This window comes from Apium graveolens, chromosome 5 (genome assembly GCF_009905375.1).
Source record: "Apium graveolens cultivar Ventura chromosome 5, ASM990537v1, whole genome shotgun sequence".
NCBI classification, from domain to species: Eukaryota; Viridiplantae; Streptophyta; class Magnoliopsida; order Apiales; family Apiaceae; genus Apium; species Apium graveolens.
Window position 1 is genome coordinate 293,934,683 of NC_133651.1, and position 17,721 is coordinate 293,952,403.

The following is a 17,721-nucleotide window of genomic DNA, read 5'->3' on the forward strand; positions in this document are numbered from 1 at the left end:
TTGCTGTTATCTCCAAAGGTAACCACTGGGCCTGCTTTCTCAATCACATTTGATAGCAGGGCTCTATCTCCGGTCATATGTCTTGACGATCCGCTGTCAAGAATCCACACTACCGGTTGTACCTGTTTAATGCCCTGCAATACAAATGGATTAGACCTTCTTCGGAACCCAAGCTTGGCTGGGTCCGACATACTTGTAAAATTGGCCTTTATCAGGCAAAACAACATTCTTAATTTTAATATTCTCAACGTTCTCAATGACTGAACATTTGACCTTGTGAACAGCCTTGACAAATTTCTGTTTAGGCTTAGGCACAAATGTCTCCTTTCTAGCTTTAGGAGGACTAGCAGTCTTAGACCTATCATGCTTTCTATTATTCACATGCTGACGAGGAGTAGTCTTATCATTAGAAACATGCTTACCATTAAAATAAGCAAACATCAGATTAAAAGCACAAGACATACAATCAGGAACACCATATGCTTTATGAAAAGGATTAACAATAGGCAACTTATGCATGGTAGACATGGCATTTGTGTTATCCAACTCATGTGTGTCTGAGTTAGTCTCAGTTGCTTTCACAACCTTGACTGGAACTTTTGACACACTTGACTTGGAGACAGCTTTCTCATTAGCATTATCTTCAGCACGGATTTCTTCTTGAATAATAAAAGAGGTCTCATCAAATGGTTCAGCAATTGATTCTTTATAGAGGGGTTCATCAACACCCTTAAGCACATGTGGTACTTCCCTGCCTTTAGCACAGACATGAGGAGGGGAGTTTATGCCTAATTTTCCAATAGCAGCATTGTAATCATAACCTATACCAGATGTTTGATTAACAGCTTGCTTATTGTAAAACTCTTTGGACTTCGAACAAGAATTAAAGTAAGCTTTAACCTTAGCCTCAAGACCGGTGATCTTGTCTTTGAGAATAGTTTCGAGTTGTCTATAACAGTCAACTCTATTCTCTAGAAAAGATACTTGTTCTTTTAATTTATCTTGATTAATATGCACAAGTCTTAATTCATTGACCTCTTTCTCAAGGTCTTTGATTTGTTGATTTAACAATTCATTATCACGATGAGCACAATCTAAGGAACCTCCTAGATGATAAACCAATTCAGCATCAGTAAATTTTACCTCTTTTCTTGATGATGAGGTGTTTGCATCACTAGCCATGAGAGCAAGATTCCCAACTTCTTCATCTTCACTGTCAGTATCATCCCAGCTTCTTCCCTTTGCCAGGTAAGCCCTTTCAGATTTACTCTTTTGATTAGAATCGTAAGAGTTCTTCCTTGCTTGTTTTGGCTTCCTGCATTCTGTGGCAAAGTGTCCCAACTCATTACAGTTGAAGCATCGAATGGTGCTTCGATCAACCATCCCTGTTTTATACCCACCACTGCTGGTGTTGGAGGATGAAGATCCACCTTTCTGGAATCTGTTGTAGTTGGACTTGTACTTGAACTTGGGATTCCTTTTGAATCTGACATTTGAGAATCTCTTGACAATCAGGGCCATTGACTCATCCTCCAATTGCTCCAGTTCTTCCAAGGAATAATAATCATCTCCTGATTGATTTGTAGTAGGAGGATCAAATTCTGCTACTATCACATTATCTTCAACCTGGGAAGACTGTACCATTCTTTCTGATTGTTGAGATTGTTGTTGATATTGTGGTTGTTGTTGTTGTTCATCAGCTACTAGAGCAGTAGACGTGCTGACCACTCTTCCTTTTCCATAAACTTCCTTCTGCTGAATCTGCTCCAACTCATAAGTCTTTAACACACCATAGAGCCTTTCCAAAAAAATCTCACTCAGATCTCTTGCTTCTCTTATGGCAGTGATTCTATGTTCGAGATGAGTTGGCAGTGTTAAAAGGAACTTTTTGTTGACCTCCCTGATGGAATAGTATTTACCATTAATGTTCAGGTTGTTGATCAATGCATTGTACCTCTCAAACACTTCGGTGATTCCTTCTCCTGGATTGGATTTAAAGTATTCATACTCAGAGGTTAGGATTTCTAGCTTGTTCTCCCTAACTTTCTCTGTGCCTTCATTAATAATCTCAATAGTTTCCCAGATATGTTTGGAATCTTTACAATTCATCACATGTCTATTCATCAAGGGATTAAGGGAATCTACTAAAATTAATTGAAGGCTAGCATCCAGGGAGGCTTCTTCTATTTCAGCAGGAGAGAAATCCTCAGGATCTTTCACATAAGTTCTCGCTTTGGTGATCACCACATCATTTTCTATTACCTCTGGTTCAATAACCATAGGAATTTTTGGACCCTTCTTTAACACTTGCAAATATTTGGGATTAGCCACTTGTAAAAACAGTAGCATCTTCTTCTTCCACATAACATAATTTTCTTTATCGAAAAGTGGAATTTTAACGGTTCCAACTTTTTGTGTAGTCATTATGAATTTTTTGAGTGAATAAAAAATTCAAGAAGTGAAAGAAACACAAAAGTCTAGGATCTAGATTTGTACGTTAATCAAAAGGCTCTGATACCAATTGTTAGGTCCCAATTTGTTTGTAGAAGGGGGGTTGAATGCAAACAATACCGTTTAAGCGAATAAAATGCGGAATAAAAAAAGTGAAATAAAATTCAAGTTAAATAAAACTTTTATTAAACTTGAAAGGTGTTACAACTACGGTATCGGTTACAAGGGATTAATCTCAAATCAATTATTACAAATCTAGAATAAATTCGACATGAACTTTTTCTATTTTTGCAATTAAAAGATCAAATGCTAAATGCGATTTGAGATTAAGTTCTAGGGATTTTAATCCGCTAGATTGATACACAAGAACAAGATAAAGATTTCTAGTTGATTGGATTTAACTTTACAATCTAGAAATTTAATCTTGAAGAAAGCAGATGAAAAATGAAAATGTTTTGCCTTTGTTTTCTGCTTCTTTTTCTCTTGACTTGTGTGATCTGTATGTTGAATAATTGCATGAATAACTTCTGCTGTGTTTTGTTGTTTAAGTAAACAAAACAATCCAGTTGAATCAGCAAGACTTTCGGCAAGACAATCAAATGAACTAGCAAGACAATTCTTTGAACTGGAGAGACTTTCGGTGAGACAATTACTTGACTTGGAAAGACTATCCAGAATGACTTGGTAGGACTTTCGGTATGACAATCTAATTGTCATACCAGTTCAAATCTATTTTGCTGATTATCTTTTTGAATATAATTCCAAAATCATTTCTGAAAAATGCATAATATTAATTCAGATTTAATTAACCAATTAATTCAATTAATCAATAAATTAATCTTTGCAGATTTAATTTATTCTCTTAATTAAATTAAATGACTTAATTAATTAAAAGAAAATTAATACTACTCTTGAACAGCAACCACTCTTCTGTAAATCTTCTGAAAATCACTGAAATATATGAATAAATTCCACCACTTCAATGTTGACACTCGATGTACTGTCTGGTTCATGAGTGACTAACTTCCGTGACGTTGCTTCATGTCTTGACTTTGATACTCTGATTTTCTTCAGATTAAATCCCTGTAATTAATTGATACCCTGACGAGATCTCTGTCACTTGATTAAATCCACACTCTTGATTTATATCACTGAGGCATGATCAATTTCTTGAGTTTCTTCCAGTGAACTAATTCTTCAAGTCTGTAGATGAATAATGTTTCTTAACCCTTTGACAAATGTTACTATATGAGATCTCTCTGACGATAGATCCACTATTTACTTATTACATTCTTATTTGAGTTGAGTTAAATCCTCGAATAAACGAATAGGCTATGACATATGCCTTTCACTAACAAATACTCAACATTAATTATTGACCTTACAAGTTCATTTGAGTTGTATATATATGTACACGCCATGTCACTTCCTTCTTCAGCTACATACAAACTAATCGTGACTAGAGGCAAGGGGTCCTGGGAGGATCTACTACCTAAATGTCTTGACCATGACCTATATATATTTATATAGCTGTGTACATCATCTAGGTTGTAGATAATATGTTAGGAGTTAAGGGTGAAGAGGTTGCACCGTTGCAACAAAGCAATTCCAACGATTTGTATAAAAGTTGTAAATTCATGTTTGTAGGTGAGAGGATAAAGGATTAGTGAGTGTATAAGATTGCTAAAAGAAGTGGTAACAAGATGCAATAAGGTAAATAAAATGTTGATTTTTCTATTGTTATTATGCTACTAATTCCTTGGAGAGATGCTAATTTTGCTTACTATTTCTCTAATGAATTACTGGCAAGATTGTAATGTTTGATAAGATTATTAACTCTATCCAATACCGCTGGTTAGCTTTATTATACTCTATATTATTACAGAGAGAACAAAGTATTTATTTGGTTACCTTTATAGTTATGTTTTAACTACTTTTTTCTTTTATGCCTAAATTTTGCATTTGATGTTTAAGTCAATGCAGATGCTAAAGTATGTGATGGTAAGACAATAGACGAAGAAAGCAGTGGCGATGCTGATCATGGTATCAACTTTAAGAGAGCATCAAATAGTGAAGGTAGTAGGAAGAGGAGGATTTTCATTGATTCCTCTAATGAAGAAGATGAATTCAGGGATGCCGTAAGTCTAGCATCACCAGGTTCACAAAAGGTAAAAGTTTCTTCGAAAACAAACTTATGTTCTAAAGTTCATTTAGTGGAGAAAAGCAGCTTGTACGCTAAAGAACATAAAGAAAGAAAACTAGGGGTGAAGGAAGAAAATGATTTGAAAAAGCTGCCCAAACATCTTCCCTGGAAAAAGAACCTATAGCTGTCAGCAAAAGTAACAAAAATGGGATGCATGCTTCTGACAAAGCCATCAACCATATTTCTGAAATTAATTCATGTAACAAGGCTTATGGGACTAGTGCTAGCCTGAACTCATCCAGAATTGTTGTCAAAGGTGATAATAGTGAGATTTTTTCTTCAAACCAGATTCAGAACTCTATTGAAGAAGCTGCAGATGTGAAGCGTTAATTATGTGATGCTGCTCCAAGTTCACCCAAAAGGAGAAAATTTTTGAAGCCATGAATTGATAAGCGTAAAGAGAAGGTATGACAATGTTTTATTTTTCTAGATAAGTATCAAATTTACCACTATATAATTAGCGAAATATTGAATTTACCACTGATTAATTCGGGGTCTCAAATTGACCATTTTTCACACAAAAATGCTAATTTTTGGTGATTAATTTGAGATATCGTTAGCTTATGATCGACTTGAAAAGTGGCCAATTTGAGACCCAGCTACTTGAAAGTGGCCAATTTGAGACCCCAAATTTGTCATCGATAAATTTGAAATTTTGCTAATTATATAATGGTCAACTTGATAATTAACCCTATATTTTTTTAAGCCCATGTGAAGAAGCGTTTAAGCAATTTTTATAGGTTACATATTTGCCCCATGATCTTGAGACACACACACACAGTTGTGTAACTATAGTATATAATGATGGTGCTTTTGTTTTTGTTATGATACTCAGTAACTGAAATTTTTTGGGAGGGCGATGAATTGGAGGGAAAGGATATACAAATGTAACAACCAACAACTTACGAGTAGATATTTGTTATTATTTCCTTGACCATGCTAGAATGAATCTCTATTAAGTTTTTCTTTAGCGAATTTAAGCATAACATCGAATGTAATACAAATACCTTAAATAAGTGGAAGAGTCAAATTTTGAGTTTGTACATTGATATGACAGAGATAACCTAATTAATTTAGGTAAATATGTGAAGCCATTCTTATTAATATCTCTAAATTTAAGTTTAAGACAATTTACCTTGTAATAGTTCAAAGAATAAGGGGCCTAAGTTCTTTGATAATAATCTGTATTTCTCATATTAAGACCCAAAAAATTGTTCCATTGTGGCTTGTAGTAATAACTTATTGAACATATACTGAACACCAATTAACAGCTAAATTAGTGAGTGTACATGAAAAAAAGGAAAATGAAATGGATATATGCGGGATAGCCTAAAACTTTAGCTGGTTGATAATATACACAACTATAAATAGATGCACCATTTGATCAGATCTGGTAGACGGAAAGGTTAAACCTGATATGGGTTTAAAAAAAGTTAAATTAAAGTTTGTCTGTTTGATTTCTTTTCGAGTAATTGCTCGACTGATAATTTCCTTTACAGTAACCGTAACTGAAATGCTACTTTTTCCATTGTTATGCTACTAATTCTTTAGAGAGATGCTAATTTTGCTTACTGTTTCTCTAGTGGATTACTGGCAAGTCTATAATGCTTGATATGATTATTAACTCCGTGTAATTGTTGCAGCACTAACCTCTATGTTTTTTATTAAATAAATATAACTATTCATGATAAAACTAGCATGAAGCAGAAGTGTAAAAAGATTTGAATCAAATGGCAGCCACTTAGGCACTAAAAAGTTCAAATGTTACAAATCTGGTTTCTTGTGTTGAGTAATGATATAATTAATTTATTGCTGCAGTTTAAGTCAATAAAACTTGGAACTGTCCCATAAGTGATTATTGATATCAAATGAATTATTACAAAACATATAAACAAACACCAATGTTTTTGTGAAAGTGACATTTTTAACAATTTCCTTCTCTATCTGTTACGAGCTTCATCTTTGCATTATTACTTGTAACTTCTCAATTCCAGAGGCAGCTATCCTTGAATATCAAAGATTAAGTCCAACTCATTTTTTTCCACTGGAAATTTTTTCAGGCATCACAATTACACATCAATCATACTATTTTATGCCTCTTGTAACTAAGTGTTCTTAAAACTATGTTTTTAACTACTTTATGTCAAAAGTTTATCAAACTAAAAGTAACTCGAAACTACAAGCTGTATCTGACATTGAGCTGCATAATCTTCTTCAAAGGGGGCTTGATGCTAACAATCAGTAATTTCCTGAAAGTTCAGTCTTCATAAGTCATAAAACTGCTCATATATATGTCTTTTGTACTCTAACTTCAAACATGTCATATTTGCAGAGCGTCCTAAAGCTAGATATATAAAAAACTATCAAAGAGAAGTGAATTATTAGTGCCCGTTTGGAAATCTTAAAATAAGTAACTTATAAATCAAAATGATTAAATGCGAAATAAGTGATAAGTTGATAAATACTTATAAGTTCTATAAGTGTTTGGATAAATTTACTTATAAGTCAGAAGTTTTTTTACTTAAATGAATTAAAATAAATAATTATTAAATACAATTATCTTAGTTCATGAATCTTAAATTAGAAAATATTTAAAAATTTATATTTTAAAATCAAAACTTTAGAAAAAAGTGAAAAAATGAAAATAAGTTGGAAAAAGTACGTTATTGCCAACTTTCCACTTATCAGCTTATAAGTTGTAAATTCAACTTATAAGTTGGGTCGACAAACACTCATCAATAAGTTATTACGAGTTTATAAACGAGCTTATAAGTTATAAGTGGCTTATAAGCTAGTAGCCAAATATGCCCTTAATTTCTCTAACATGAAATTAATTTTTGAAGTCGATCGTAGATACAATCGTAGCAACAAAAGAAAAACGAATCAAAACTTCTTCAGTGGACAACTATTTGTTCTTCGATTTTTAGCGGAAGAAGTTGACTTACGATTTTTTTTTTTATATTTTGATAGAAGAGTGAGTCTAAGATTATTGTTGCTTTATAGTCTATAGTGTATGAAAATTTATTAGTTAAGGAGCTTTTTTAAGCAATAGAAAATTTAATACTTACCTCAATGAACAATTTTTGTTTAGTTGGTTTTCATTTTACGCAAATGTACCTGACTTCTCTTAACGATGTTCGTAAAATATAACCCCTTGATTCCCTTTATATTGATTAGATTGAAAATTTGATTTAATTATATAATATATATATGTGTGCCAAAAAAATTAGTGTTATTTTTTGATTCATATATTTATCAGTCTTCCTAATAATTGTAATAAAAATAAATTTAAGCAAACAAATGTTCAACTATTTAAATTAAATTTTGTTGTTAAACTGTTTAAATATATGAAATTGAATCTTGCAAGTGATATCTACATTTTTAAAAATATTTTTTGGACCGCGTAAATAAATATCTATATTATACTATTATAAACGAAACATACTTTCTAGTCGGTTGGTTAACATCTTTCTAAAAAATATATTTACACCTTTCAAAACAAGTTTTATATAAATAATTTAATAAAAAAAATTAAATCATGTATCTAATATAACTACAAATTTTATGAATTATTATTCAACCTAATTTTTGATCGCATCAACTTCTTTATTACCACTTTTGTAGGGAATCAAACACTTTCAAAATCAATATTAGTTATTTAAATTATAATATAATAAAATAATTAATAAATAAATAAAGAAATTTACCGAAAATGCAACTTTTTGTAAAATTATTTGTTATTTTACCAACTTCTGAAAAGATTTGTAAAATATTATAATATTTTTGGAGAACGTATTTTTATAAATATTTTTAAAAAGTGATATTTATTTGCAAAAAATTATAAAACTCCAATATTTATGAAAAATCCCAAAAAATAATATTAAAAAGAAAAATACTAAATCACACGATAGATTCACCGCTATTCAACACTCCAAACTTTCCTATAAGCTCCCTGATATTATTCGATCAAAGGAATTCTTAAGATTTTAACTATCTAAATTTTAAATTTTTCAATAATATAATATACAGAAATATTATAATCAGTCTGCGCATGCACGAGTTATATGCCGGTACATGTATAAGTATACATCGCAAATCAAGTTCGCCAATTATCATTTCAGGTTATTTGGGAAAATTTAGGAAAACAGAAAAACAAAAAAAAACTCTACTCGTAATAAAAACGGTGGAAACCAATAACCATACAATACATATCAACGTTGAGGGGGACCGACTTGAGATGGTGGGCCTCAATAGACCTATGGAGACAATGGTCTGTATCTAAATATAAATCCCCAACACACTTAACAAAAATACAGAGATTGTAATTACTCTAATTATCATCTCTCTCAATCGCCATCGCTGCTTCTCTCCAACCTCAATTCATTCAATTCTAGGGTTTTATTTCCATCTCAACAGGTAGATCTCTCTCTCATCTCTCTCTCTCTCTCTCCCTCCCTCCCACCCTCCCTCTCTAAAAACCACACATATATTGTTTCGATTACTTTATTTTAGGCTATGTTTGATTACCTATATACACGATTGTATAGAGATTATAAATGATTTTGTTGCGATTGTGTTTGATAACTGTGTAACTTAGGGTTTATGAAATTGTGATGTTATTATTGAGTTTGGGGATAATGTTTAATTTTTTGAGTAATAAGTGAGTTTGTGAAAATAATGATTATGTAGTCGAGATGAACGAGCGGAAGACTATCGATTTGGATAATGGATGGGAATTTATGCAGAAAGGGATCACTAAGTTGAAGAAGATTCTCGAAGGTCAACCTGAGCCTCAGTTTAGCTCCGAGGACTATATGATGCTTTACACGTATGTTTTCTCGATGTGTACTTGAGTAATTTAAGTCTTTGTTATTTGTTGATGGAAATGATGTGACAGAACTGATGTGTTAGTGTTTTTTCGGTGTGTACAGAACTATCTATAATATGTGTACGCAGAAGCCTCCACATGATTATTCTCAACAGCTGTATGACAAGTACCGTGAGGCCTTTGAGGAGTACATAACTTCAACTGTAAGGCTAATTACTTTGACAGTGCTCATTTGTTGTAGGTTAAGTGTGTGTGGTTTTTAATTATACAAGAGTTCGAGTTCACTTGTTTTGTGGGAAGCTACGTTTGTTTATAGAAATGAAGGTAGCCACAATGCGATATATTTGTCGTCGGTTAGAAGCAGTTAAACAGTCATTAGTCATCTCAATTATATGCAGTTTTGGAGATTAAGTTTTTCTCTTTTAAAATTACTACGCGGGACATTTTGTTTGCGGTTTAATACTAAATCAATAGGCTCAGTAGCGAATGTGATTATTCCCTTTTTTGATAAGTAATACTTAATGCAAACAATTGAATAATATGTTATATCTTACTGGAATTAGAACTTTGATAAGATTCGTATCTTATGAAGGAACCCGAAATTGGATAGATAGGTAACAGAAATTCGGAGAGCAGTAATCCACTAATGTAAAATATTACTTACGTGAAACCTAAATGCGAGTCCCCGCATCCGTATCCAATTTCGGATGCATGTTTAAGAATCCTAAATCTATATATAGTAAGAATACGATTCTTGGATCCGCGCTCGTGCTCGACGCCAATACTTCAGTCCAGGTAACATAGGCATTATCTCTTCATGGAGGTGAATGGAGGTGAAAGTAAACTTGGAGGTTCCTTTTTGAATGAATTTTCTATTCTCCCATGCGCCAACACTGCAATTCTTCAGCTTTATTATATGACCTTGCCTTGTAGACCAACTTTCCAGTTTAAAGGCTCACACATTTGTTTTGCTTGATCATATTTTACAACTCTAGTGGTCAATGCTTAACCCGGAGGTAACATCTTGGCCGTTCTTTTAATAGCTAATTTAATGTGTTTGATTATGATTCAGGTCCTGCCTTCTTTACGAGAGAAGCATGATGAGTTTATGTTGAGAGAGCTCGTGAATAGATGGACAAACCATAAAGTCATGGTCAGGTGGCTTTCTCGATTCTTTCACTATCTTGATCGGTACTTCATTGCGAGGAGGTCACTTCCTGCACTTCATGAAGTTGGACTCACGTGCTTCCGGGATCTGGTAACTATTGGTTTTGTACTCTGTTTTCAGCTATTGATTCTTATACATGTCTGACATACATTCTTTGGAAGTTTGTTACACTCTGTTGTTATAATTCTGATGCATTAAGATTAAGCAAAGATAATAAAAAGTTAGACTGCTTTTAATATTGTTGGAACTTGTACCTTGGTTTCAGGTCTATCAGGAGCTGAAAGTTAAAGTGAGGGATGCTGTAATATCTCTGGTATGTTCTTTTCTTTTTTGTTTAATAGTCAATATTTTTCTTGGTTTTCAATCTGGTCACATGATAGTATTCTTGTAACAGATCGATCAAGAGCGTGAGGGGGAACAGATTGACCGAGCTTTATTAAAGAACGTGTTAGATATATTTGTTGAAATCGGAATGAGTCAAATGGATCAATATGAGAATGACTTTGAAGAAGCCATGCTCACTGATACTGCTGCTTACTATTCTCGAAAAGCTTCAAACTGGATCCTTGAAGATTCTTGTCCTGATTATATGTTAAAGGTAACATTATTACCTATATTCATTTTTACAGATATTTTTCATTTCCTAGATGATTTATGAATATCTTTTCTGCAATTCCAGGCAGAAGAATGTTTGCGACGAGAGAAGGACAGGGTTTCCCACTACCTACATTTTAGTAGCGAGCCAAAGTTGCTTGAGGTCTGTTCTCCTGTAATTACTTGTCAAAAGCTTTCTTTATTTTTAATTCAGTCATGAGATGGATGATTTAATGGTAGTGCAATGGTCTGACTTCTGAGATGATCCAAGTATCCAACCACGTTATTTGATTGTGCTTTTGCATTTTGCTCAAGTTTTGGTGGTATATTTATTATTCTAACAACTATTATTATTGTTGTTGGTTGCTGTTCTAGAAAGTGCAACATGAGCTGCTATCTGTGTATGCAACCCAATTACTCGAGAAGGAACATTCTGGTTGTCATGCATTGCTTAGGGATGACAAGGTACTCATCGGACTTCTGCTGGTCAAGTTGGTTATATGATTTTTGCTCGATTTGCTAATTCTTTCCATCAATTTTTTAGGTGGATGATTTGTCTAGGATGTACAGACTCTTCTCGAAAATACCTAAAGGCCTGGATCCAGTTTCTTATATTTTTAAGCAGGTTTGTAAACTACATAGTGGGACTGTTTTGCTAGAAGCAAGAATTAGCAATGTTTGCATATACGGCTCGTATCTTAACAATATTTTGTTGTTCCTTGATGCAGCATGTTACAAATGAAGGGATGGCATTGGTTAAACAAGCAGAAGATGCAGCAAGCAACAAGAAGGTTAGTTCAACATTTCTCATCGGATTTTAGTTGTAGTAGTCTATGTCGAGGTGAAGCCTACAAGGTTGTTGATGGATTTACTGGACTTCATTCTGGCTGTTCTGACGTCGGTTATTTCTCTGATGATATTCTACTATAGATTTGAAATAATCTGGAATATAATTCGAGAATGTTTATATGAACTGTATCACCCTCTTACCTGGATTTATTGCTTTTATAACTGTTCTTGTTACCTTATACTCTGATTTCTGGTCGAGTGAAGTTTCTATAGAACTGAACAAAAGTTTACCCTTATAGGAATGAAATGCCTCGGCTACTTAAATATCATTTGTCTAATTACTGCAATAATATTTTGAAAGAACTTCATCTGTATTTTTTCACCTTTTCCAAATCATATTAATATTTCTTCTCTAATCATTACTCTAATAAAAATTAGATTTGAAATAATCTGGAATATAATTCGAGAATGTTTATATGAACGTATCACCCTCTTACCTGTATTTATTGCTTTTATAACTGTTCTTGTTACCTTATACTCTGATTTCTGGTCAAGTGAAGTTTCTATAGAACTGAACAAAAGTTTACCCTTATAGGAATGAAAGGCCTCGGCTACTTAAATATCATTTGTCTAATTACTGCAATAATATTTTGAAAGAACTTCATCTGTATTTTTTCACCTTTTCCAAATCATATTAATATTTCTTCTCTAATCATTACTCTAATAAAAATTACTTCAAACATTGTAGATTTTGGTTATATTCTTTCTTAACACTAAACATGCTAGTTTTCCAAATTAGTCTATTATTAATTCATCACAAATTGAGTTGGAAAGATTAATTAATTTCTAAGATGAAAACCCTTTTAGATTGTTGATAATGTGTTTAGATAAGTGTTATAAATTATAATAGTAGAGGACAATGTTGTTAGAGGGCGCCATTCATGTAGATATATATAGTAAATCTGTGTGTTAAAAATCCATTTAATTAATAATAACGAATGTGAAGATATACCCTACATATCCATGTATTTTCTATCTCTTTTCTTCTCAGTAAAGCTGTGTGTGTATCATGTAGATATATATTGTTATATATTATTATATGGATATATTGTTTATGTACATTCCGTTATAGTGTTATACATACTTATATACCATGTACTTGCTTGTTCTTTTGCTGTTTCCGGTTACTTACTAATAGATATGTAAGAATTTACACTGTAAAGGAGCAATGACTGTCGAAAAAAGTGATAGTAAGAAAACTGATCCAACACGGAACTTCCTTTAAATTTCATATTCCTATTTGTGGTGTTTTGCAGAGTCCTATAATATATAATTCGTTTTCTAAATAAATTTGTCTCATTTCGTTGAGGCGCGCGCCTCGCGTCGCACCTTATCGCCTAGGCATCAAGGGACCCTAGCGCCTCGGTGCGCATCTCGCCTTCAATAACATTTGTGTAGGATATCAAGTATAAGTAACATTATGGAGAGTGATTTGGGAGAAAAAAAGTATTTCTGTATATGTACAGTGTGTTTCTCGAAATCTGTAGTTGTATAGGGAATTCCGTAAATTTGAAGATAAGGTGATGCACTATTGGCAGAGGATTTTAAAGTTAATGGCGGAGATGTCTACTCTTCGAATTTTGAGCTTCGTGTTAACTTTTAAATGATAGTTGGAGGTTGTACAGGCACAACTTCGCTTTTGGTTAGATTAGATTGTAAATTGTGTGCGCTATCCTTTACGTGTTCTCTCACATATAAAAGAAATATTATATATAAATTAGACACAGAGAAAGCTCTACTTGCTTGTCCAAGAAGTTTCCGAGTCTGGAACACATCAGAAGCAAGTATCAGCCTAGCTGGTTCTTCGGTATTTAGAGTACGGGGTATTGGGGTCATACTATAAACACAACTGTCCACTGATATATTTAGAACCTTATTTTCTCGTATTCTAAAAGAAAGTACATCCACCTTGTTCTGCAGTTCATATGCTTTAGGTCTCTAAAGTCTGGTTTCTCTTTCTGGGTGACTCCTATGTTACTCATGTTACCCATACTAGGCAGACGTACCAATGTAAATTCATCAAGTCATTTGGTCTGAATATTATAAGAACACAAGTCAGATGATAGAACGGGAAGACCTTATATGGAGGTGGTCATAACACAAGTTCTATATACTCAATATAGATATTGTACTCCTGTGCTTTGGTATGCAACCAATCAATGTTCCATGCAGTGTCTAGAAGTTAAATGAACTTGGTGTCTACATTTTGTCAAGCCTTTAGTGACTTGATATGTCTTTGCTAAGTTATTTGCTTAATTTCTTTCTTATCAGCTTGTAAGTTGATTCACTTTAAGCACCTACAAACTATACTTATGTTGCATCCTTTGGAGCAAAAAATGTATAATTTCAACTGATTTTTAAACTATGATGTACTATACAGGCAGAAAAGAGAGACGTGGTTAGTTTACAGGAGCAGGTAATGCATAACGCTTTACTGCACCACCTAAGCTTCAGGAATGTATCTGATATGCACTGACTAAAATTCTGAATGTTCAGGTTTTTGTTAGAAAAATTATTGAATTACATGACAAATACCTCGCCTATGTGAATGACTGCTTTACAAACCATACTCTTTTCCATAAGGTAAGATCTTCTATAATGTGCTGCCTGAGTACTTTTAGTCTAAGCCTGTTGATTATGAAATCTTTGTATCATCTTGTAATGGTGTTAATTCCTTTCTTTCTAGGCTCTCAAGGAGGCTTTTGAAATCTTTTGCAACAAGGGTGTTGCTGGAAGCTCTAATGCTGAACTACTTGCTACTTTCTGTGATAACATCCTCAAAAAGGGTGGGAGTGAGAAATTAAGTGATGAGGCTATTGAAGAAACACTTGAGAAGGTATGGCGTTTTGACTAGCTATGAATTGCTGGTTTTTTTGGTGGATTTGGAGACTTATAGGATTTTTTATCTGATTTTTAGGTAGTAAAATTGTTAGCTTACATTAGCGATAAAGACTTGTTCGCTGAATTTTACAGGTAAAGTATTTAAGTGTTATGTTATCTATTTGCTTGCCTGTACAGCTAAGAAATAGTGTTTATATAATTTCTTTTTATGGTTGATGGCAGAAAAAAGCTTGCACGGAGACTTCTCTTTGATAAGAGTGCAAATGACGAGCATGAACGAAGTATTTTGACTAAACTAAAGCAACAGTGCGGTGGTCAGTTCACATCGAAAATGGAGGGGATGGTAAATTTCATTCTCTATTTTGGTACTCGGGTCATATAAGCTAGTATTTTGATACTTGAGTAATCTTCGCCTCGTATCTTCAGGTCACAGATTTGACTTTGGCTAAAGAAAATCAATCCAGCTTTGAGGAGTATCTGGGAAATAATGCCAATGTGAATCCTGGCATTGACTTGACGGTTACTGTTCTGACCACTGGCTTCTGGCCTAGTTATAAATCCTTCGATCTCAACCTTCCTGCTGAGATGGTGAAAATCTTAGATATCATACCTGATGACTTCCGTCAATGTGAATATATTGACACCTTTTTATATTGTTGTAATTAACGTTTTTGTTTTCTTTTTTTAACTTATGAATCAGGTCAAGTGCGTTGAAGTATTTAGAGAATTTTATCAAACAAAAACGAAGCATAGAAAGCTCACATGGATATATTCTCTGGGTACTTGTAATATCAATGGAAAATTTGAACCCAAAACCATTGAGCTGATTGTGACAACCTACCAGGTTATATGTTGTTTAATCTGTTTTTTCTCTTATATCCGTGATGTTATATTGGAGGAGTATAGAATAGCCAAATAATTTTTTTATCAACAAAACTGAAGTTATCGGCTTTAGCGCTGTTGAATATTCTTGCTTACATGGATTTTTTTTTTGTAATTGAGATGAAGTATTAGTTTTTAGGTTAATTAAGCATTTCATGTGAAGTCTCAGTTTTGTGACATAATGTGTGCAAGGTTGATCTGTTATGCTCCGAACAAGCATTGATATACTATTATAATTGTTTAGAGAACATTATTTCATTGATTCCAACAATAATTGCCTAATTTTTCAGGTTAATTGTTCTTTAATCTGTTTGTTCTCTTGAATTCCTCATGTTATCTTGGAAGATCTATCTGACATTTTTTTTTAATTTCTTTAGGCCTCTGCTCTCCTGTTATTTAATACTTCTGATAGGTTGAGTTATCAAGAAATCATGACTCAGTTAAATTTGTCGGATGATGATGTTGTTCGCCTGCTTCATTCCCTTTCATGTGCCAAGTATAAAATTCTTACTAAAGAGCCGAACAACAAAACAATTTCCCCTACGGATTACTTTGAGTTCAACTCCAAGTTCACTGACAAAATGAGGAGAATTAAGGTATGGTTTTGGTTTAGTGTTTAATCCCTCGTATCATCATATCTTGTTTGAGCCAAAAGTTTTGGTCATTTTTTGGAGGGTTTGTAAAATGTTTTGCGGGAATGCAGATTCCACTACCTCCAGTTGATGAGAAGAAAAAGGTAATTGAAGATGTTGACAAGGACCGGCGATATGCCATTGATGCATCTATTGTCCGCATTATGAAGAGCCGTAAAGTTTTGGGCTACCAACAATTGGTTATGGAATGTGTTGAGCAATTGGGACGCATGTTTAAGGTAGATCTGCACGTGCCTATGTCTGCTTGATTCATCCTTTAAGTGCACAAAATTTTTTTCTACAAAATGACATTGTTATATGTAACTATGCAGCCTGATGTCAAAGCAATTAAGAAGAGAATCGAAGATTTAATAACGCGTGATTATCTGGAAAGAGACAAGGATAATGCCAACCTTTTCAGATATTTGGCATGATTACTTGAATCTGGAATGCAGCAAATTATGTATCACAAACTGAATTTCTTGATCTGGACAAGTAATGGATGCCAGGGACGGGCACAGAAGAATTGAGCAAGCCATAATTCTTGGCAATTTAGAAGTGCTTCTTTTGATGAGTACTCGAGAAACCATAACGTTGGGAGCTCTTGTATATGACCTTAAAAGCTGGGTTATTAAAGTAGATAAATATAACTTTGTGGTGGTGGAAAATGCTATTAATATTTATCCTTACTGGAAGGTGTGCTTATTAGCGGATGTGGCAATTTTGCACCACAGGTCTGATGTTTTTTTTTTCTTTATGCGAATGATATGCACAATGATTTTAAGCAAACCTTTCAAATATTTTTCTTGGTAAATTAGCCTGCTTGGTGGTTGCTTATGACAAGTATACAAAATCAAGTCAAATGTTAGTATAAAAACCACAGATCTTGGAATGAATTAGAAATTCTAAACAAATACTTTATGATGTTGGTATATAAAATCAAGTCAAATGTGAGTCAAACCAAAGTCGGTCAAGAATTATTTAAGAAAAAAGAGTTGAATACAATTTGAATCTTCTAACTTGCGTATTAAACGAAATATGTCATACAAATATGCAAAGGGAACGGATTCTCGGTCACTGTTGGATGGGATACAACAGCTGCATTGTTTTATTGCGAGTACACTCACTCGCCGCAACGAAACATTGCGGCAACCCGCAATGTAATATTGCGACGGGTGTATCAGCCAACTTGGCTGTGGATAATTTCCCATATGCAAATAATATTTTGCATCATCTGAATTTGAAAGAACGGGTCACATCATCTGAATTTGAA

The 17,721-nt window shown here is 33.4% G+C and overlaps 1 protein-coding gene across 1 annotated transcript; it reads left to right on the top strand.

Moving 5' to 3' along the window:
• The first annotated feature begins 8,911 nt into the window (after positions 1-8,911).
• On the top strand, positions 8,912-17,237 carry LOC141659159 (cullin-1). Its single transcript, XM_074465910.1, has 20 exons — positions 8,912-9,070; positions 9,344-9,482; positions 9,586-9,685; positions 10,555-10,740; positions 10,916-10,963; positions 11,045-11,248; positions 11,330-11,407; positions 11,620-11,709; positions 11,789-11,869; positions 11,973-12,035; positions 14,474-14,509; positions 14,590-14,676; positions 14,780-14,929; positions 15,011-15,066; positions 15,157-15,277; positions 15,361-15,522; positions 15,635-15,778; positions 16,194-16,412; positions 16,520-16,687; positions 16,781-17,237. Exons 2-20 carry the CDS (start codon positions 9,349-9,351, stop codon positions 16,880-16,882), a joined length of 2,229 nt encoding a protein of 742 aa, XP_074322011.1. The 5' UTR covers positions 8,912-9,070; positions 9,344-9,348; the 3' UTR covers positions 16,883-17,237.
• Positions 17,238-17,721: the final 484 nt, after the last annotated feature.

Coding starts and splice junctions, on each gene's coding strand:
- LOC141659159 (XM_074465910.1), top strand. CDS start 9,349: ATGAACGAGCGGAAGACTATCGATTTGGATAATGGATGGGAATTTATG. Junction 11,870..11,972: donor TTTCTTATATTTTTAAGCAG/GTTTGTAAACTA, acceptor TCCTTGATGCAG/CATGTTACAAATGAAGGGAT. Junction 15,278..15,360: donor CATCGAAAATGGAGGGGATG/GTAAATTTCATT, acceptor TCGTATCTTCAG/GTCACAGATTTGACTTTGGC.